The 22,662-nt window shown below is 36.8% G+C and overlaps 1 protein-coding gene across 2 annotated transcripts in view; it reads left to right on the top strand.

Annotated features, from left to right (window-relative positions):
- The window catches only part of LOC136039896 (U6 small nuclear RNA (adenine-(43)-N(6))-methyltransferase-like), a 51,907-nt gene that overhangs the window by 21,907 nt on the left and 7,338 nt on the right, over positions 1–22,662 (top strand). For both annotated transcript variants that reach the window (XM_065723877.1, XM_065723878.1), the window contains exons 3-4: positions 14,027–14,167; positions 15,952–16,186. In XM_065723877.1, coding sequence (XP_065579949.1) covers positions 14,027–14,167; positions 15,952–16,186 — 376 coding nt within the window. The remainder of the gene's footprint in view (positions 1–14,026; positions 14,168–15,951; positions 16,187–22,662) is intronic.

Raw genomic sequence — 22,662 nt, 5'->3', positions numbered from 1 at the left:
AGGCACTTCCAGGTAAGCTAGGAAATGAAATTTGGCAGGCGTATCAGGGATGGGACCAGCTTAAATTAGAAATAGTCGTTTTCCCAATTTGACCATCTGGGGGGGAGTGGGGGGCCGGTTAATTCGGAAAAATAGACAAATTGAAGTATTTTTAACTTACGAACTGTTGATCAGATCTTAATGAAATTTGATGTTTGGAAGGATATCGTGTCTCAGAGCTGTTAATTTAAATTCCGACCGGATCTGGTGACATTGGGGTGGGGGATATAGGAGGGGGAAGCCTAAAATCTTGGAAAACACTTAGAGTGGAGGGATCGGGATGAAACTTGGTGGGAAAAATAAGCACAAGTCCTAAATGCATGATTGACATAACCGGAACGGATCCGCTCTCTTTGGGGTGGTTGGGGGGGGGGGTAATTCTGAAAAATTTGAAAAACAAAGGTATTTTTAACTTACGAACGGGTGATCGGATCTCAATGAAATTTGATATTTAGAAGGATATCGTGTCTCAGACCTCTTATTTTAAACCCGACCGGATCTGGTGACATTGGGGGGGAGTTGGGAGGGGGAAACCTAAAACTTGGAAAACACTTAGAGTGGAAGGATCGGGATGAAACTTGGTGGGAAAAATAAGCACAAGTCCTAGATGCATGATTGACATAACCGAAACGGATCCGTTCTCTTTGGAGTAGTTGGGGGAGGGGTTAATTTTGAAAAATTAGAAAAAATGAGGTATTTTTAACTTACGAACGGGTGATCGGATCTCAATAAAATATGATATTTAGAAGGATATCGTGTCTCAAAGCTCTTATTTTAAATCCTGATCGGATCTGGTGACATTGGGGGAAGTTTGGGGTGGGGAACCTAAAATCATGGAAAACGCTTATATTGGAGGGATCGGGATGAAACTTGGTGGGAAAAATAAGAGCAGAAGTCTTACATACGTGATTTACATAATTGGAACGGATCCGCTCTATTGGAGGGGGGGGGGCTAATTCTGAAAAATAAGAAAAAATGACGTGTTTTTAACTTACGAAGGAGTGATCGGATCTTCATGAAACTTCATATTTAGAAGGACCTTGTAACTCAGATCTCTTATTTTAAATCTCAACCGGATCAAGCGTAATTGGGGGGGGGGCAGTTTGGGGGACCGGAAATCTTAGAAAATACTTAAAGTGGTGAGATCAGGATAAAACTGGATGGGAAGAATAGAAACCTGTCTAAGATACGTGACTGACATAACCGGACCGGATCTGCTCTCTTTGGTGGAATTGGGGGGGGGGTAGTTTTGAAAATTGAGGTATTTGTAGCTTACGAAAGGGTGACCAGATCTTAATGAAATTTGATATTTAGAAGGACCTTGTGCTTTAAAGTTCTAATTTTAAATTCCTACCAGATCCTGTGACATTGGGGGGAGTTGGAGGGGGAAACCGGAATTCTTGAAAAACGTGAAAATTGGGGTATTTTTATCTTACGAATAGATGATCGGATCTTAATGAAATTTGATTTTTAGAAGGAATTCATGTCTCAGAGCTCTTATTTCAAATCCCAACCAGATCTTTTGACATTGGGGGGAGTTGGAGGGGGAAATCTTGGAAAAACACTTGGAGTGGAGGAATCGGGATGAAGCTTGGTGGATAGAATAAACAAATGTCCTTGATACGTGATTGACAGAATTGTACTGGATTCGCTCTCTTTGGGGGAGTTGGGGGGAGGGGTTCAGTGATTTGGCGAGTTTGGTGCTTCTGGACGTGCTAGGACGATTAAAATTGGTAGGCGTGTCAGGGAGCTGCACAATTTGACTTGATAAAGTCGTTTTCCCAGATTCGACCGTCTGGGGCTAAAGGGAGAGGAAAAGTTAGAAAAAAATAGGCATTTGTGACTTACGAGTGGGTGATCGGATCTTAATGAATTTTGATATTTAGAAGGACATCGGGACTCAGAGCTCTTATTTTAAATCCTGACCGGCATTAAGCCTCTTATTTTCCTTTTTAAATCAATCTATTGATTCATAGAATTTTGTTAGAGCTCATACCTTATGATCTCTTGGCTCTTAGCTCTTCTCCCCTTGTCACAAGTGCCATATGAGCTCTTAGCTCTTGTTTTTATGACACTTGGTATTAACAAAGTGACATATAGCAATCGCAAATTCTATTGGTCTGTCAGTCCCGGTTTTGCTACTTTAGGCACTTCCAGGTAAGCTAGGACGATTAAATTTGGCAGACATATCAGGGACCGGACCAGATTAAATCAGAAATGGTCGTTTTCCCGATTTGACCATCTGGGGGGGGGTGCGGGGCCCGTTAATTCGGAATGAAATTGAAGTATTTTTAACTTATGAACGGTTGATCAGATCTTAATGAAATTTGATGTTTGGAAGGATATCGTGTCTCAGAGCTGTTATTTTCAATCCCGACCGGATACAATCTTGGAAAACACTTAGAGTGGAGGGATCGGGATGAAACTTAGTGGGAAAAATAAGCACAAGTCCTAGATACAAGATTGACATAACCGGAGTGGATCCGCTCTCTTTGAGGTAGTTAGGGGGGGGGGGTTAATTCTGAAAAAATTAGAAAAAACTGAGGTATTTTTAACTTACGAACGGGTGATCGGATCTCAATGAAATTTGATATTTAGAAGGATATCGTTTCTCAGAGCTCTTGCTTTAAATCCCGACCGGCTCTGGTGACATTGGGGGGGGGGGGGAGTTGGGAGGGGGGAACCTAAAACTTGGAAAATACTTAGAGTGGAGGGATTGGGATGAAACTCGGTGGGGATAATAAGCACAAGTCCTAGATACATGATTGACATAACCGGAACGGATCCTCTTTCTTTGGGGTAGTTGGGGGGGGGGGGGGGGGGGTAATTGTGAAAAATTAGAAAAAATGAGGTATTTTTAACTTACGAACGGGTGATCGGATCTCAATGAAATTTGATATTTAGAAGGATATCGTGTCTCAGAGCTCTTATTTTAAATCCCGACCGGATCTGGTGACATTGGGCGGGGTGTTGGGAGAGGGAAACCTAAAACTTGGAAAACTCTTAGAGTGGAGGGATCGGGATGAAACTTGGTGGGAAAAATAAGCACAAGTCCTAGATACATGATTGACATAGCCGAAACGGATCCGGTCTCTTTGGGGTAGTTGGGGGGGGGGGGGTTAATTCTGAAAAATTAGAAAAAAGAGGTATTTTTAACTTACGAACGGGTGATCGGATCTCAATGAAATTTGATATTCAGAAGGATATCGTGTCTCAAAGCCCTTATTTGAAATCCCGACCGGATCTGGTGACAATGGGGGGAGTTTGGAGTGGGGGAACCTAAAATCATTGAAAACGCTTAGATTGGAGGGATCGGGATGAAACTTGGTGGGAAAAATAAGCAGAAGTCTTAGATACGTGATTTACATAATTGGAACGGATCTGCTCTATTGGGGGGGGGGGGGGTGATTCTGAAAAATTAGAAAAAACTGAGGTATTTTTAACTTACGAACGGGTGATCGGATCTCAATGAAATTTTATATTTAGAAGGATATCGTTTCTCAGAGCTCTTACTTTAAATCCCGACCGGATCTGGTGACATTGGGTGGGGAGTTGGGAGGGGGAAACCTAAAACTTGGAAGATACTTAGAGTGGAGGGATTGGGATGAAACTCGGTGGGGATAATAAGCACAAGTCCTAGATACATGATTGACATAACCGGAACGGATCCTCTTTCTTTGGGGTAGTTGGGGGGGGGGGGTAATTGTGAAAAATAGAAAAAATGAGGTATTTTTAACTTACGAACGGGTGATCGGATCTCAATGAAATTTGATATTTAGAAGGATATCGTGTCTCAGAGCTCTTATTTTAAATCCCGACCGGATCTGGTGACACTGGGGGCGTGTTGGGAGAGGGAAACCTAAAACTGGGAAAACTCTTAGAGTGGAGGGATCGGGATGAAACTTGGTGGGAAAAATAAGCACAAGTCCTAGATACATGATTGACATAGCCAAAACGGATCCGGTCTCTTTGGGGTAGTTGGGGGGGGGGGTTAATTCTGAAAAATTAGAAAAAATGAGGTATTTTTAACTTACGAACGGTTGATCGGATCTCAATGAAATTTGATATTCAGAAGGATATCGTGTCTCAAAGCCCTTATTTGAAGTCCCGACCGGATCTGGTGACAATGGGGGGAGTTTGGGGTGGGGGAACCTAAAATCATGGAAAACGCTTAGATTGGAGGGATCGGGATGAAACTTGGTGGGAAAAATAAGCAAAAGTCTTAGATATGTGATTTATATAATTGGAACGGATCCGCTCTATTGGGGGGGGGGGGTAATTCTGAAATATTAGAAAAAATGACGTATTTTTAACTTACGAAGGAGTGATCGGATCTTCATGAAACTTCATTTAGAAGGACCTCGTAACTCAGATCTCTTATTTTAAATCTCAACTGGATCCAGTGTAATTGGGGGGGGGGCAGTTGGGGGGCTCCGGAAATCTTAGAAAATACTCAAAGTGGTGAGATCAGAATGAAACTGGATGGGAAGAATAAACACCTGTCTAAGATACGTGACTTACATAACCAGAGCGGATCTGCTCTCTTTGGTGGAGTCGGGGGGGGATAATTTTTAAAATTTGAAAATCCCTTTGGTGGAGTTGGAGGGGATAATTTTGAAAAATGAGGTATTTGTAACTTACGAAAGGGTGACCAGATCTTAATGAAATTTCATATTTAGAAGGATCTTCTGCTTTAAAGCTCTAACTTTAAATTCCGACCAAATCCTGTGGCATTGGGGGGAGTTGGAGGGGGAAACCGGAATTCGTGGAAAACGGGAAAATTGGGGTATTTTCATCTTACGAATAGGTGATCGGATCTTAATGTAATTTGATATTCGAAGGAATTCATGTCTCAGAGCTCTTATTTCAAATCCCGACCAGATCTTTGACATTGCGGGGAGTTGGAGGGGGAAATCTTGGAAAACACGTGGAGTGGAGGCATTGGAATGAAGCTTGGTGGATAGAATAAGCAAATGTCCTTGATACGTGATTGGCAGAATCGTGCTGGATACGCTCTCTTTGGGGGAGTTGGGGGCAGGGGTTCAGTGATTTGGCGAGTCAGGTGCTTCTGGACATGCTATGACCTTGCAAATTGGTAGGCGTGTCAGGGACCTGCACATTTGACTTGATAAAGTCGTTTTCCCAGATTCGACCTTCTGGGGGGCTAAAGGGAGAGGAAAAATTAGAAAAAATTAGATATATATAACTTACGAGTGGGTGATCGGATCTTAATGAATTTTGATATTTAGAAGGACATCGTGACTCAGAGCTCTTATTTTAAATCCTGACCGGCATTAAGCCTCTTTTTTCCTTTTAAATCAATCTATTGATTTATAGAATTTTGTTAGAGCTCATACCATATGATCTCTTGGCTCTTAGCTCTTGCCTCGTCACAAGTGCCATATGAGCTCTTAGGTCTTGTTCTGTATTTCTTTCCCTGATTGAAAGATAAATTAAAAGAGGAAAAATCTAGTATTGGACATAACTGGCTAATTCACCTGGATCTTTGGCTATGAATTTGGAGTCTTTAACATAACTCTTTTTTGGAAGGAATGTGTTTTGATATGCTTCTTGTATGCATTGCAACATTACTTAGGGCTGACATTTAGGGAGGGATATAGCATTGTTCTTTATTGATGGAGTGTCAAACCGTGGGGAATCTCCTTTTTCAGGTGACAATATTTTTAAAAGGCTTAGCTATATTCTTTGAACCAGCATTGAAGGAGAAATTCCTTCCCCTTTTCTTCTATATGCTCTGCATTAATAACACAATCATGTGATCTTCAAAAGGGAGAACTAAGTTTAATAATGGTAAAAAAACAAAAATATTGATAGAATATTTGAAACCTTGATGTTCTGATCTAGCTCTGATGCTCATTATGGTGTGATGGTAATAAACCTTGCTCTTGCCTTGTATTTCAACAGATGAAATGCGCGAAAAGGGCCATCACTAAGCCAGTTAATTACTCTAAAGCTGAAGAAGTTAAATGTGTGTCTGGAGAAGTTTAAGCTAGCCCTAATGTGAAAATCTGACAAATACCAAGGACAGTAAAAATTAAATCTGATTCTTTAAATTGTTTAGCTGGAAGCTGACACAACCATATATGACTTAAAAAAACTAAGGAAATTGGAAATTCAACTTCTAATGAAAACTACCTCTATATGCAGTTTTGCTGTTTCAACACTTAGCAGATACCAGTTCAAAAACAAACAACATTTACGAAAAATCAGTAGGATGTGAGTGAGAAAAACTAAGCACGATGGAGCTGTAGAGGGTGTAACTCTCCTGATTGCTTTAGCTGAAAGACAAACACTGCCATAAAGTTATATACACGAAAAGGACTTCGAAGATTGGGCAAGATTGGTTTGTGAGGAGGATAGTTGAGGCATGAACAGCGACTTGTTTGTATTCTCTCTCTTCTCCACTTTCTATTCTTTTTTTCTGCGGTAAAGATTTGGTTATAATGCTGATTTTTGGCCCCTCTGAAGGAAATATCTTAATAAAATAAAAGTAGCACTATTACACTCCTTATTTTATGCTACTTTTCAACATATTAATTATTGCCCTGGTAACGTACCCCCCTGACGGTCCCAGATATAACCCTAGGATATATAAAAAAAGAAAAAATTAAAACAATGAGATCATTACTTTGTAATATGCAACATATTTCTATTAAGCAAAGGATCTTAAAATCTTAATCGAAAAATCTTAGTTTTTTCATGAAGTTTTTTTTTATAAAAAGGACAAGTAGGGTTAATCTTATTAAGAAGCCCATTGCTAAGGGGGCTAAGCCAAAAATAAGATATTTAACAGACAAATTAGAATTGGTGAATATGACAGACCGCAATTAAATTTTTGCGTTTTTATTCTTGCTATAATTTAGCTATAAATATCTTATACAAAGTCGTTTACATGTAATATTTAAACACATCCCCTTCTTTATTATTTCGGAAACCCTCCCCCTTTTCAACTTAAATTGTCATTCAAGTATTTGAGTCTAGAAGTAGTTTCTCTAAGAAAAGCTATAAAAATTTTTGCCATTACTCATCCGTTTGAGAATTTTAATGCTCCAATTCCAGGCCAAGAACTCGAAATTCATGCCACAATTGAGAATACAGGGTTTCGCACTTACTTACTTAAATAGTGATAATTAGGTTTGGTACATGCCTCCAAAATACCTTTTCAGGACAAGTATGTAGACCCCCGTCTCATTTTCCTAACCTAACCTTATTTTTCAAGATAGCAAAAAGTAGCTAAACTAGAATTTTATGAGAAATATGCATTAGAGAATAGGCTAGAGGTAAAGGCGCTGGGGGTTGTGTCAACCCTAGAGGCATTATTACATGTTCTATGGACTATTTTGAACGAAACACTATCTCGTAATTTGAATTCTATACATTTAATTAAAAGAGCGGTTGTCGGGGGGGGGGGGGGCTAAATGGTCTCCATCACCTATGACGCTTCAAAAGGAACTAGAACTTCCAACTTTCAACCAAATGAGCCTCTTCTAAAGTTAAACAATCAACTCTTCCATGAAAACCATGAATGCCTCGCAGCATAACTTGCAACCCTCGCCCTTAGGCTCTGGTGGTTTCGATAGTTGCCCTATAATCACTATTGACTGTTAAAAAGGAAGTTATAACTTCCAATTTAAAATAAAATGAGCCCCATTGGAGGTTTGTACGACCACGCATTCCGTAAAAAACTTTATATGCCCCCATGGCATGACTTACAACCCTATCACCAGGGCACTTGGTTTTTTTTCAACCTTACAGGCATTGTTATGTGTTCTTTGGACTATTTTGAGCAAAATTGCTATCTCGCAATTTTAATTACATTCGTTTGATGAAAATTGGTAGTTGGAGGGGGGGCTAGCTGCCCTCCGTCGCTTTTACTCTGAAAGGGTACTTGAACTTCCCACTTTCAACCAAATGAACCTCCTATAAAGTTTATGCAACCATCCCATCCATTAAAACCTTAAATGCCCCTGGGGCATAGCTTAAAACTCTTCCCCATGCTCTAGGGGTTTACTTCAACCCCAAAAACCTTGTTATATGATATTTAGACTATTTTGAATGAATTGGCTATCTCAAAATTTTAGATGCATTTCGGTACAATACAATGTTTGTGTGGGGGGAGGGGCCTAGATTTTCTCCGATCACTTTAACTCATAAAAAGTGCACTAGAACTTTTGATCACCAATCCAACGAGCTTCTTACAAAGCTATATGACCATGCTTTCTATAACAACTTTATATGCCCACAGGGCATAACTTACAATCCTTTCCCTAAGGGCTGGAGGGGAGTTGTCATCCTCAAAGATATGATTTATCAGACCCCTCAACTAAGTCGAACAAAATAACTATCTCAAAATTTTTGGGACCCTGGGAGGTACTTGCCTCCGATCACTCTAGACTAATAAAAAAGGCACTAGTCCTCTCACTTTTCAATCTAATGAGCTTTTTTTGAAGTTTCTATTTTAATCCTTTTTATTAAAACCTTATATGCCCCAAGGGCGTAAATTACAACCTTTGTCCTGAAGGCTTTGAGGGTTGGCGTCATCTGCCGACATAATTTCAAGACCTTTCAACTACGTTGAACAGAATGGCTATATCTAAATTTTGATCGGAAAGGTTTGTGGAAATAATGGGTGTGGGAGGGGAGAATCCGCCCTTCAATCACTTTTGATAATTGAAAAAGGCACTAGGCCTCTCAATTTCTAATCGAATGAGCCCTTTTTGAAGTTTCTACGACAGCACTTTCTATAAAAAAAAACCTTATATGCCCCCAGGGCGTAACTTACAACCTTTGCCCTAAGAGCTTTGGGGGGCGAGGGTTGTCATCGTCGAATACATAATTTCTGAACCTTTCAACCACGTTGAAAAAATGGCTATCTCAAATTTTTGATTAGATGTGTTTGGGGAAATTTTTGGCGTGGGAGGGGGGTTATTTGCCCTCCAATCCCTTTCGACTATTAAAAGGGGCGCTGACCCTTTCAATATCCAATCGAATGAGCGCTTTTCGAAGTTTCTACGACAACTTTTTCGGTACGAAGTGCCCTGGTCTAGACCAAAAAAATAATAATAATACGTTGTTCCTACATCGTTCTTTACGTTGGCAGCACTATTGCACTGGCTATGATAAGAAGTAAGGTAAATCATATAAAAATAAGTGATCCCTGACCATCAATCTGCAGTACCTAAGGAACAGTTTAGGGTGTCAACTTGAAGTTTTCAGAGAGTTTGGGTGACAAGTGGACCTCATCTTTTGACTGGGGGAGGGTGTAGAGGTGGGCTAAAACTATTTTTCTAAAATATGTAGTCGTTTATGCACCATAACCTGTGGGACAATAAAAGTTATTATAATTATTACAATTATTTCTAGTATTGCTACTATTATCATTATTATTATTGTTGTTATTATTATCAAGGCAAATTAAAAGATACTTTTTGTTACCAGGTAAATGGTGAAATTTGTATATATATATATTGTAGGGTCTCAACATATATGTCTCCAGCTATTTGAAAATGTTTTGCCTTAGAAATTCCTGTTGAATAAGTTTCCTGGGATGTAGCAATGTAGACCGATAGTAACTATATTTGCTCTATCTGTTAAAATCACATATCTGTATTATCTCAGGAACAGCTTCGGGTATCGAGTTGAAATTTTAAAGGGTGCTTGAGGGTCAAATGGACTTCAGAATTAGACGTGGGGGACAGGGTGAGAGCTAAAACAAAGGAAGGGATGCATTCGCATTATTTAAATCACGCATTTGTATTGCCTCGGGAACGACTTATTGGGACTAACCTGAAACTCTCAAACTGTTAGAGGGATGGAAGAGGCAAGGAAACCGTCTTTTGTGGTTGAAGTGAAGGGACCTGTGGATTTATCAGATCCCAATCTACGATCTACCTAAAAGTTTTGATGTTATATGTCCCTTTGAAACTTTCAATCTATTCACGGCAAAGTATTGAGGTAAATCAAACGATTATCTGTAAGACATTGGGTGAATATAAAAAAGTTGAAAATAAACTCAGAACTTTTTTCACGATCAATGACGATTTGCAATATATTTGTTCAGCCAATTTACTTTACTTTGATTATTTTTTACCATTCCTGAACACAAGAATAAGTTCTAGAGGTAGAAAAACTAGGGCTTAATTTTCGTCTCTCCAATTGGCCTGAAAAATAATGTTTGTAGCCTTTTAGTCCAGGTTAAACCCCCATGTAGTAACAAATGTAAAACTAATTTTGGCTGTACTGGTTTGTGACGCCCGAAAATGAGCGCAAGTATTTTGTCTGATAGGCTTATAATTTAAAGGCTATCTAGGCTAGGGCCCGGCCTGTACTATCGGGCTGATATGAGGGTCAGTGTCATTATCGGATGTTGGGAGAAGAATATCGGTAATCGGCCGATATTTTTTTCCGCAACTTGTCCAGAATGGGGCACCAGATTTCCTCAGGTAAATTTTGATTGTCCAGTTATTGGGGTAGAAACCACCAGCTAAGTCTGACCATGGCGGAGAGAGTAGCAGAGGCGAGATGAGTCAAATGAAGTCAAATATGTGTGTTGTCAATATTTGTCAATACACACCTAGTGCAGCCCTGTTCTAAATGTAAGGTTACTTCAAGAACGTACATTTTATAACAAAACAACTAAAAAGTATACAATGAATTATATATTTCTGTTTAATAAATGTTCAGTTGCGTGGGTGGAAAATCCAAGATTCAATCGGATAAAACCGTGATATCGAGTCGGGGGTGCAGGTAAGGAAGGGAGAGGGTATTGTAAGACAGGGAAGAGGATGGGTTCCAAGGTATCGCCGCTGCGTGTCAACATCTTGGAAAATTTACTTATTTACCTTGGAAATTTAGCTTGTGTGTCTGCGTTTGCCGACTTGCTGGATGATTTTGTCGACACATTCTTTAAATCACTCCTCCAAACTCAAAATTCTAGTTGTATCCCTGTACAGGGGCGTCGTTTGGGTTGCGGAAGCTGTCCCCCTTCAATAATTTGGGGAAAATATTGTTAAATAGTTCATGCCCCGCGACTATTCGGAAATTACTCTTACTCCCCCCCTTCTCCAATAAAAATGGTGGATATACGCCCCTGTCCCTGTATCCAGTCTGCCTTGTATAGATTCGTTTGCATGAGACCATATCATATGAATGTAAAGTTTTCACTTTCAATTTGAATTAAAATCCAAAGTCCCGCTGTTGAAATTTGGGTTTTGAATAATCAATTTCAATAAATATCTTATGCTTCTTTCAATCATATTTTCACGTATTTGCGTTTTTTTTTAACTAAACCGGCTTCTTTTATTGTTTTTTTGTTTTTTTTTTACACATCCGTAAATATCCGCCATTTTGTTTGCAAGCTCAGAAGCTGCTAATCAGAAAAGGTAAAGAAAATCAAACAGTTCTTGTAAATGGCCTAATTTTTGAAATCCAGAGTGGATCATTGAGGCTGTTCTTTGGTCTGTGGAAGACCAGGGAGAAACATGTAAGTATGAATATGGGCTGAGAGGTTTAAACTATATGTAAGTTTTTTTTTCCGATGTGGAATTTATCGGCTAATTATATGGGTATCGCATCGGTATGATATCGATGTATCAGTATCAGTGTCAGACGCAAAAAAAATCAATGTCGGTCGGGCCCTAATCTAGACAGGGCCAGGTAAATCAAAAATAATTTGAAGATTAGTTGTTTTGATGTGGGACCTGAAATTGGGCAAAACATTGTCATTCCTCGGTCGGTTTAAAACTTTCAAGGAAAGTAAACTGGGTTTGGGGAACCTAAACGAGGGATATAACGATCTTATCTACTAATATATATATATATATATATATATATATATATATATATATATATATATATATATATATATATATATATATATATATATATATATATATATATATATATATATATATATATATATATATATATATATATATATATATATATATATATATATATATATATATATATATATATATATATATACAACAAAACATAACTCTCTTTAATATTTGGCCTCGGCTTACTTTTATTTAAACAAACCGTAACAATAAAATATAACAAAAAAGACTATTTTAATAAAATGGTGCATTAGGATAACTTTGTATTAAAGAATGTCTTCAAAATGGGGGGGGGGGTCAGAATGAATTCAACTTCTGCAAATTTTCAACTTATATGAATAATAATCCCGCTTTCCATCCATCCTATAATAAAATTATTACCCATAATTTATGCAACAAGGCTGCTTTTGATCTAAAATTTCTTGTCAAAATTTTGTATTGTCTAAATTTGAGATTATAATCCAATGTTTTAATTCAGCAAATTAAACTCTGAATCTACTCAGTGCAGAAAAACAGTAAAAATTAACGAGTATTTATCCTAGCCAATAATAGAAGCTTGTTAATTAAGAACGGAGACAAATTGATCTACCATAAAAAATGCTTTCAATAAAGAACTTTTTCGAAGAAGAATAGAGGGCCATATTGATACCTAAGAGCAGCGGAAATAATTGTAATGTAATCCAACCTTAAAAACGACCATAAAAACGACTATCCATGAATAAATGAAACTCAGTAAAAAACAGAAATTAAGATGAAAAGAAAACAGAAATTAAGATGAATAATTGTAATGTAATCCAACCTTAATAATAATAAAAATGACTATCCATGAATAAATGAAACTCGGTAAAAAACAGAAATTAAGATGAAAAGAAAACAGAAATTAAGATGAATAATTGTAATGTAATCCAACCTTAATAATAATAAAAATGACTATCCATGAATAAATGAAACTCAGTAAAAAACAGAAATTAAGATGAAAAGAGAACAGAAATTAAGATGAATAATTGTAATGTAATCCAACCTTAATAATAATAAAAATGACTATACATGAATAAATGAAACTCAGAAAAAAACAGAAATTAAGATGAATAATCATATCTAATTTAAAGATAACAGATAGGCTACTATTAAAGATGATAATAAACCCTGAATCGAACAAACAATTAAATACACAAGCAAGTCAAAGTTAATACGATCAGAAATTACCACAAACAGGAGTAGGGTTACCACTTTCTAAACCTTCTTAAGGTTAGAGCATCGTTTATTTTTTTACTGAAACTACTACTACTGCAAAGAGCTTATTGTAGCACCAAGCTGCCTGAGGCCAACACAGATACGCACGCTCCTCATGCATCCCAATCTATTCAAAGCCCCCCTCTTTACCCCCTCTCAGGAAGTCTCAATTTCCCTTAATTCGTTCTTTATGACATCCTCTCATCCCAACCGTGGACGACATGATTTTCCTTTAGCCCTAGATAGTTCAAAGCAAGCTATATTTAAACATTTTTGTTTCGAACTATTATATTTAAAAATCAAAAATTGATCGCTGAAACATCTCATTTTGTTTGTTTTACTTAAAATAAATTGCACCAAGTATAAGTTCATCATTGTCTGCTTGTTCTAGTCATTTAAAGAACAAAACTTGATCTTACTTTGTATAAAAAACCATTTCCAAGGGATCCCTAAAGTAGTTTCTCTTTCCCCGTCTTATGTTAGGAATTCAATCAAAATTTTGATTTCCTAAATTGGAACTAATCTACCATTCCACTAAATCTGGAACAACTGTGGAAGGGTCGTTTTAATGTTTTATTGTGACGAAAACGAAGGACTTATATGGATAAACTTTTACTGTTTCATAGAGAAGTTGAAGTTAATTTTTATCTATTTTTCCAGCATTTTAAATGAATAACCTTTTATCCACTGGTTAGAATAATCTTAAGTTTGAAATGTAAAAATTGCAGTGTCACGTTGAATAATTTGGCAAAAATATTTTCCCAGTATTGACTAAACTTTTTCCTCCTCTGAAGTAAATAAGCTTCTAAAAACCTGGATTAAAACTCAATTTACCTTCGAAGAATCATCTGGTGTGTTTTTTTGTTTTTTTACTGTTTTCTTCTTTGTTTGAGGTACTGGAGCAAGCTGCATTTATCCCCTAATTGGATCTAAAAAATTTGGTTGGAAGTTTTTAGCTACTGAAATTGATGCTGAAAATTTTGAATATGCCCGAAAACAAGTGCAAGATAATTATTTAGAAGACTATATTAAAGGTGAGAGCTTTTTTGGCTAGGAATATAGGTTCTTGCAAACGTTGGTTTGCTGAAAAAATATATTTTATCCGGTTGATCCAGAGAGAGAGAGCTAGGAAGCTGCAGAAGGGCTTATTCGATCGCAAAACCTTAGTTCTGTTCCTGCTTCAAATGTCGGAAACCAATTCGAGGGAAACCTGCGACCCCTCGAATGGCCCATGTGCTCTCGGGTACCCAATAGCCCCCATGCGATATCAGATGAAATTTAAAATGGCTACTTCAATTAAAACAACCAAAAAACCCCAAAAATAAACCTCCAGAGTTGACACAATAAATACATCTCCAGATGTAAATTATGCAATTAATCTATCTAAAACAAAGCCTTCGTAGATATGCTTTAGTAGAAAGTTTAACATGCTACATCTTATTCAAATGAGGGTGATATAAGGATTTTCAGTTTGTATAACGGAAGGGCCCAAGGCAACACCCTTGCTTATCCCCCCTAACTCTGCTGCATTCAGTTTTCCAAATTCTAGGCCTTGATCACTTTTACTCATGATTATTCAAACACTAAAAGCTTCCGAACTGACTGAATACAAATCCGATGCTAATATTTTAATATAGACTTCCAAAATAAAACCAAGGACAAACTGGTGGACGTAGCATACCTTATTTAAATATTATTGTGTATCACTCCATACGGTTACAAGGTCCTAATTAAAGTTCTCCGACCTGCACCCCCTCTGAAATCTCCCTTCAATCCGACTTTGTCTACATAGGCCTGTTCCACCTTCTTAGGCTCGAGAGCCTAATAATTATATAGAAACTGGTCTTCGATGATTTAATATTAATAGTTAAATACCTTGAGACATTTTAGATCTAAACGTGTGGCCTTCGGCCTCCTCCTCTCTAACGGGTTCTTTATATCCCTAACTTGCCACAGATAGTCATTGTGTACTCTTCTCACTCCTGATCCGTTAAGGATTATAAGGGAATGAACCTAAATGGTTAAATGTTATGATTAAAAGTCTGGAAAATTGCATGATACATTCTCTAAAACAAAATATTATAATATATCACGACAGGGTCTTAAAATTGGTATTAAACGCTTCTGAAATTAAGCTTAAAAACCTGAGGCTAATATTGCAGCATAGGCAAAGTCGAAATATATTAAGCACATATTCCAAAAATAATGCATGATTTCCTCGAAAATTAGTATTGTAAATCAGATTTAATATCAAAAATTTAACATTGAATGTTCAGATAGAAGAAAGGAACTTCTACCTTCCTTTTGTTAAATGGTATTGTTGTAGTAAAACAGAGCTAAAGTCTAATATTTGTGAAATCTACGTGAACAAAGTGGAAAGTGAATGGGGCCTAGTATTGAAAGATTGAATATGAATTTCTTTTTTTTAATGAGAACCTCTAATAAATCGAATAAACAAACCTGAGATTAAACTTTTTACCTTAAACATACGAAAGAAGTATGAAGAGTTACTGCGCTGCTTGAATCTGATGGTCTCTTTAACCAGTTTTGATGGTTCTTATAGATGACCAAGTCAACTTCTTTTATGAGGGAGAACCTTAGGATACTATTTGACTATCTTTTGGAGAGACATTGATAGATGAAAATAAAATAAACCTAATTACGGGAACCAAAATATTTTTTCAAACATTCGTAAAACAACCCTATTCCTATTGTTCAACCAATTACTCAGAGGTCTAAACTTTTTGATATTGCTGTAGATAAGCTCGTTTTTTAACTAGCTACGGTTAAGAAACACTTTATTTTCTTTTTTTCTTAGTTATCAAAGTCAATGGAGTTGAATCTCTCAGAAATATAGTTGGAAATCAAAGCTTTACATTTACAATGTGCAATCCGCCATTTTATGCTGAAGATAATGAAAAGCAGAAAAATAACCGTCCCTCTCCTCGGCATGACTATGGTGGACAGGAAATGGAAGTTGCTGTAGAAGGTGGTGAAGTTTCATTTGTCAAAAAAATAGTTGAAGAAAGTAAATTTTTGAGGGATCAAATCTTGTAAGTTTCCATGCAAGTTTTATGCTTCAAGATAAAAATTACACCGAGTAAAAGTAGGTCAACTTGATGTAAAATCGGTACCTGCCTGGTTACTACCCCCTTCTGTGTTCACAGAAGACATAATTAAGTAAAAGCAACTATTTTGCCAAGGATCGGAAAGGAGCTAGTCACCAGGTTGTTAACCAGAGTAAAAATGCTATTATTTTGCTTAATTTTTGGACGACAAAAAGAAGAAGATTTATCAGAAGAAGATTTAGATTCAATTTATCAGAAGAAAAAAGCTCTATAAAAATTTTATTTTTCTGCCCAAAGGAGGGGCTCGGTCTTTTTAAACGATATAATTTGTCTTCATAATGATCGTTTATTTATTTATAAATGAATTGAAACCAGCTGGAAGTATATGACAAATAATATAAGCACTCAAAAATGTACAGAATTCGTATTGAAAAGCCTGCAAATATTGAAAAAGACAAAAACTCAAATGAATACAATGCTTTTACTGGATACCTAGTAAGTCATATTCCAAATCAAGAGTTGAAAGAGAACCCAAAGATATCCTTTTGATCGAATATATGCTATGTATGCATGCATAGGCTATATTTGTACAAATGCATATATCTATATATATAAAAATAAGTTGTCTGTGTGTGTGTGTGTCAAGTGACGTCATGTTTGTGTGTCGACTGACGTCATGTTTGTTGATTGACGAAATTACACACCGGGACATCGGGACACAAATGACGACCGGGACACCGGGACATCTATATATATAAAAATAAGTTGTCTGTGTGTCGAGTGACGTCATGTTTGTGTGTCGACTGACGTCATGTTTGTTGATTGACGAAATTACACAGCGGGACATCGGGACCCAAATGACGACCGGGACACCGGGACATAGGGAATATAAATGACGACCGGGACACTCAAAGAGAAAACGACCGGGACACAAGGAATGTTCGATTAGCAATCACCATCAACAAAGCACCGGGACACAAATGACGACCGGGACACAGGGAATATAAATGACGACCAGGACACTCAAAGAAAAATTACCGACCGGGACACCGGAACACAAATGACGACCGGGACAAAAATGACGACCGGGACACAGGGAATATAAATGACGACCGCGACACTCAAAGAGAAATTACAGACTGGGACACCGGGACACAAATGACGACCGGGACAAAGGGAAACAACAACAACGGGGTCGCCGGGGGGCACAGGGGGATATATAAATGACGACAGGGACACAGGGAATGTTCGGTTAGCAATCACCATCAACAAAGCTCAGGGGCAATCATTAGAATGATGAGGTATAGATCTGAATACAGATTGTTATTTCCATGGACAATTATATGTTGCATGTTCAAGAGTCGGTAAACCTGACAATCTATTTATATGCACAGACAATGGGACAACCAAGAATGTTGTACATTCGCAAGTTTTACGTAGTTAAATATATATATATATATATATATATATATATATATATATATATATATATATATATATATATATATATGTCTATGTATATTCACAGGTGGGACACAGGGACACAACTACAATGGCGCGTAACGACTTGCGCGCGCGGGGGGGGGCGAAGCGCCACCCCAACAGCTAGTTATGCATAAAATGAAGGGCTTGCTTGTTTGTGTTAGTGCCTCTGTCTATGTAGGAATGAATAATTTTATTCAGTGACTAAACCCGTATAGAGTATTTCACTACCTAATCTACAAATTACAACGCATAGATTATATCAAAAATACAACGACAAAATACTTTCTACTAATTACCACAAAGGAAAAAAGAATTACACAATATCCAGTCTCTTTGTTTGATTCGAGTATGCTAGAACGGCATATTGCGCCTCTTTAATAAACCAAATAACATTAATATTAAAAATACTAGAGTAAGAAACCTCTTGAATCTAAATTGCATTTCGGCTCTTTCATTTTCAAAAAATTTACACTCAAAAAGATAATGATATAAAGTCTCTTCATCACCACAATCACAAGTGGAACAATTACTTTTGTTAGTTCTACATAAAAATGAATTTAATTTACAGTGACCAGTAACAATTTGTGTCAGTTTATAATTAGGAGAAGTTTTTGCAACTTAAAGAAGGTCATTATGATCAGTAAAAAACTGGAGGGTCCAGGGCTTAACAGCTTGGCAGAATATTTCATACCATTTCACATATATTTAAATTATTCAGGGGTGTCCAGTAACCAGGCCTTCCTCTCCTTAGGTATCTGGTGAGAGCTATCTCTTTGGCTCTAAAGTCAATAGGAAGACATCCTGGTAAAGCCTTTATTGTCTCGGTTTTAGTGGATAAAAAAGCTTTGGAAAACCATAGAAATTCTTTGGACATATACTAACTTTTTTACATTTTTTTTTTTATTCAGCGCTGACAATCATAGAGATGTTGCATATAAAACGGTGGATTCAATAGCAGCTTTATATAACTTTCTTAGGGCAAATGGTTTAAGACCCCAAGTGGTTCTGGCAGCACATAACAACTTTGTTAAATATTGTCTGGTGACTTTTACTTTACTTTCAAAATGGTCATTCCAAAGTAATATCCTGTCCAAAATTAAGCCCAAGTATTTTACTTTATCACTTATTGGTATTCTATGACTTAAAACTGAAGATTATTCTGTGGGATCTCTCTTTTCTTAGTAAAGATGATAGCTTCGCATTTATTAACATCAAATTTTAATTTATGTTTTTCTGCCCATTTTTCTAAAAGTGTAAATACCTTTTTAGCGGTATGATCTAAGGAATTCGGATCTAGAGAAGATATTGTTACACAGATATCATCAGCATACTCTTGTGTTGTACAGCCTGTCAGTAACTCCGAACGAAGCAGATCGTCCACATTAATAGACCCTAAAAACGGAGAGAGTATGCTTCCTTGTGGGCACGATTTTTGAAGGATACGATTTACATTATCAGCTTTATCGCCGAAAGAAACTAATCGATCTGATAGATAACTTTCAATCAGCATAACTAGAGGAGTGGGACAGCCTAATTCTAATAGCTTTTTAAAATCCCTGGGTGCCATGCATTGTCGAAGGCACCTTTGATATTAAAGAGAAGGCAAAGTGTGAATTTCTTCATCCTGTTATTTTCTTTCACTGTCGTGACAAGTTTGTCCAGGGCATCTACAGTTGATTTGTGTTTAACAAATCCAAACTGTCTTTAGAAATTCAGACCTTATTGATACTTAGATCATTCAAAATATATGATAAGATTCTTTCGAAAAGATTGCCAAAACTGATAATAAGCTAATGGGTCGATAAGAAGATGGTAAACAATCATTATTTAACCCCCGCTTAAGAATTACTATGATGTAGAATTTTCCAGCCTTAGGAAATTACTTAATATTCAAACATGCATTATATATTTTAAGCAAAGTGAGAGCTAAGACATGGGCATTTTTTTACAACTACATCAACAATACCATCTAAGCCGGGAGCTTTCAGTGGTTTAAGAGAATTAATAGCATCTTGTAATGAATCAACTGTTTTGGTGAAAATGTATCTCAGTTATTGTCACATGCATATTCAACCTGACCTCGAATCTGGCGGTGATCAGAAATTTCCGTTGAGTGGTCATCAGGGGTAAACCATTTGTTGAAATACCTCACCAGCTTCCTGGTATGATTCTGCGTACATACCGTTATCTTTTGCAATGCGAATAGGAAATACTAGGGAGGGGTGGTTAGAACATATTCTATGCATTGTATTTTAGGGATCTAAGCTACCTTCATCTTTACAAAAAAATTCAATCTTCAAGTTTTGACTTTTTAATTTCATTCGAATACAGTCTTTTTTCTATTTTCATAGAATGATAATTTTTCTCAGTTGCGTGAATTTAAAATGTTTTTCATGTTCTTCTGTAATTTTGCCGTAATTCACTTAGTTATCGGATCCACCATCTTGCAAACTTATTGAGAATGACGGGTTTTTTCTCAGGTATTGCAATTCTAATTCCGATTCGTATTATTTTTGTAAGGCTTTCAACACATTTGTCAATCTCTTGTTTTATTTTTCAGGGGCATGCAAAATATGTCGTTGATATTATATAAAATATGTTTACAAAATATATTCCAATCCGCTTTCTTGTAATGGAGCCGTGGATCAGTCAAACTTATGTTGGAGGAGTCGTTAGTAGAACACCTTAGCTTAAAAGAAATATGCCCGTGATTGGAAAGACTGGAACAAGTTAACACTTTATAATCATAAATAACACGGGAAAAACGATTACCGACAGCAGTTACCTCCGAACTCCTGGTATTCATTCTTGTATATGTTGCCACTGTCGAATTATTTATGACAACTAGCGACCTACTTGCAAAAAATAATTCCATTTCCGCCCCTCTTCCGTCCGTAATATTATTAGAAAGCCATAGAGGACTTTTGGCATTATAAATGAAGACAACGACACATTCATTTTTTGAGATACCAAAATGTAGATCTGCTTTCGGCGTATTTTCAACAAAAATTGATGCTCTATAAAATCTATTTGAAGGACCAAATGAAAAAAAAAAAAACACCTGTAATTCGGTGGTACAGAGGAGACTTAAATTTTTATTTACATATGGCTCTTGAAATAATATAACATCTGGTTTAATCATCTCATTTATTTTATATAATTCTAATAAAGCTACATACGAATGTTGTAAATGAACCTGAAGAAATAATAGACTATTTACACACTATGTGGACGAATTAGTATCAGCCTGTTGACATTTTAATTTTCCTGGTAGATTGACTTCTAGCTTTTTGCATATATGGTTAATTTGAACTTGGTTAAATTTCTTGTTTCTGTAATACCGCGTTTTCTTTTCCGGTAGCCGGTCAAGAGTAATTTAAATTAATTTATGTGGAGTTCCTATATCGAGATCTTCCCGTGTTATATATTCAGCTATTTGTATAATCTGACAAGATGCAAATGTTAAGTCAATTGTGCTTGATGCTCAATTAGTTTGAGTATTCATATATGTTAATGCATCTACTGGGGTTACCAGAACTAAATCTGGTACATCATAGATGAAATTTTCAATATCTTGTCCTGACCTATTTTGAGTACCATTTGATTCCCACAAAAAAGAATGGTCGTTAAAACATAGGATCTTGGTTCCCTCCAGTTTCTGGTTCCTCCAGTTTCTGGTAAGTCTGTGCGCTCTTACGGCGCACATCTTTCGTATAGCCAAATAATTGGCAGCTAATGCACCTTCTAGGTTTTGATGTCCATGGCCTGACAGAAAAACTTAGCGGTCAAATAGTAACTTTATCTGGTATTGGAATATTTGAGTATAATATTAAAGATTTAGTGTGCGTCAAATCCTTCCCTATCTTCTTTAGAAGCTTCTCTATTTTTGAAATTCTGTATTTATTTTTCCATTTAATCTCTATTTATTCCGTTCCTTCTAAGTTAATGTTCTCGTACAAAGTAACAACTTTCTTAAATTGGTTTAGGCTTTTTGGTGATGATACCTCAATTGGGTATTCGTTAACAAACTGAAGGGTCTTCAAATCATCAAAGTCATTTTTATTTGTTACCTTAACTTAAATATCCCCTCTTGCCATGATCTTCATCTCATCTTGGACTTGGTAATATTTTGGAGAGCCAAAGGCACGCGGTGACTTTGCTGATCTTATTGTCTTGTTCATTTTCTTTTAGTTTGATTATTAATGGGACAGTTTCCATACTTTCTACCTTTTAGCACTGAACTCGAGGAGCTTGTTGGCATTGTTCGGTGCCATTTGCTATCAGGCCACCTTGTCACTGGTTTCACCTTTTTCGATAATCGCATGGTTTCTTTCACTATAACTTTTCTTTATCTTGCGAGCACCTTTTTTACGGCGAGCCATTTTGTTGCTAACCTACACCTCAGTTTTAAGTTTATTTGAATATACAAAAACTGTCAATTTCTTTCCCTTCACTTTAATGTTGTCACCATGAAAGTCAAAACGAAAGTCCTCTGTCTGTGGATACACCAAATAATAAACTGCATTAATTAAACCAGAAGCATGAAAAATTATGCAAACTAGTCTTTGAAGTATGATAATGGCTATAAAAGATATTAATCCAAAAAGAGAAGCTAGAACTGTTACTGAATAATAACAAGCGTATGAAGGTCGATCGCCTGAGTGTTCATTTGAAGGGAAGGTCAAAGAAAAAGCCGAATAATCATGCAAAGCAAAGGCCATTGCGAAGTTGATCCCCTGAGCACTGACCGAGTTAAGTGATACTTTAGCTAGGGCTGAAAGCTGAAGCGCCGACCATACCGAGTGAAAGGAGTGGAGGGAGAGTAAAAGCCGGTAAATTCCTAGCTCTTTTGCTAGTATGATTATAATAGGAAATTTAGAAGAATTCAGGAGATACAAAGTATCGCTTATGCCCAAAGGCCCTTTGGGGTACGGCTTTTTATGAATATAAAATATTGAGTAAGGATGATGGGATTG

This window comes from Artemia franciscana, chromosome 20 (genome assembly GCF_032884065.1).
Source record: "Artemia franciscana chromosome 20, ASM3288406v1, whole genome shotgun sequence".
Lineage (NCBI taxonomy): Eukaryota > Metazoa > Arthropoda > Branchiopoda > Anostraca > Artemiidae > Artemia > Artemia franciscana.
This window is presented reverse-complemented; position numbering and strand designations above follow the sequence as displayed.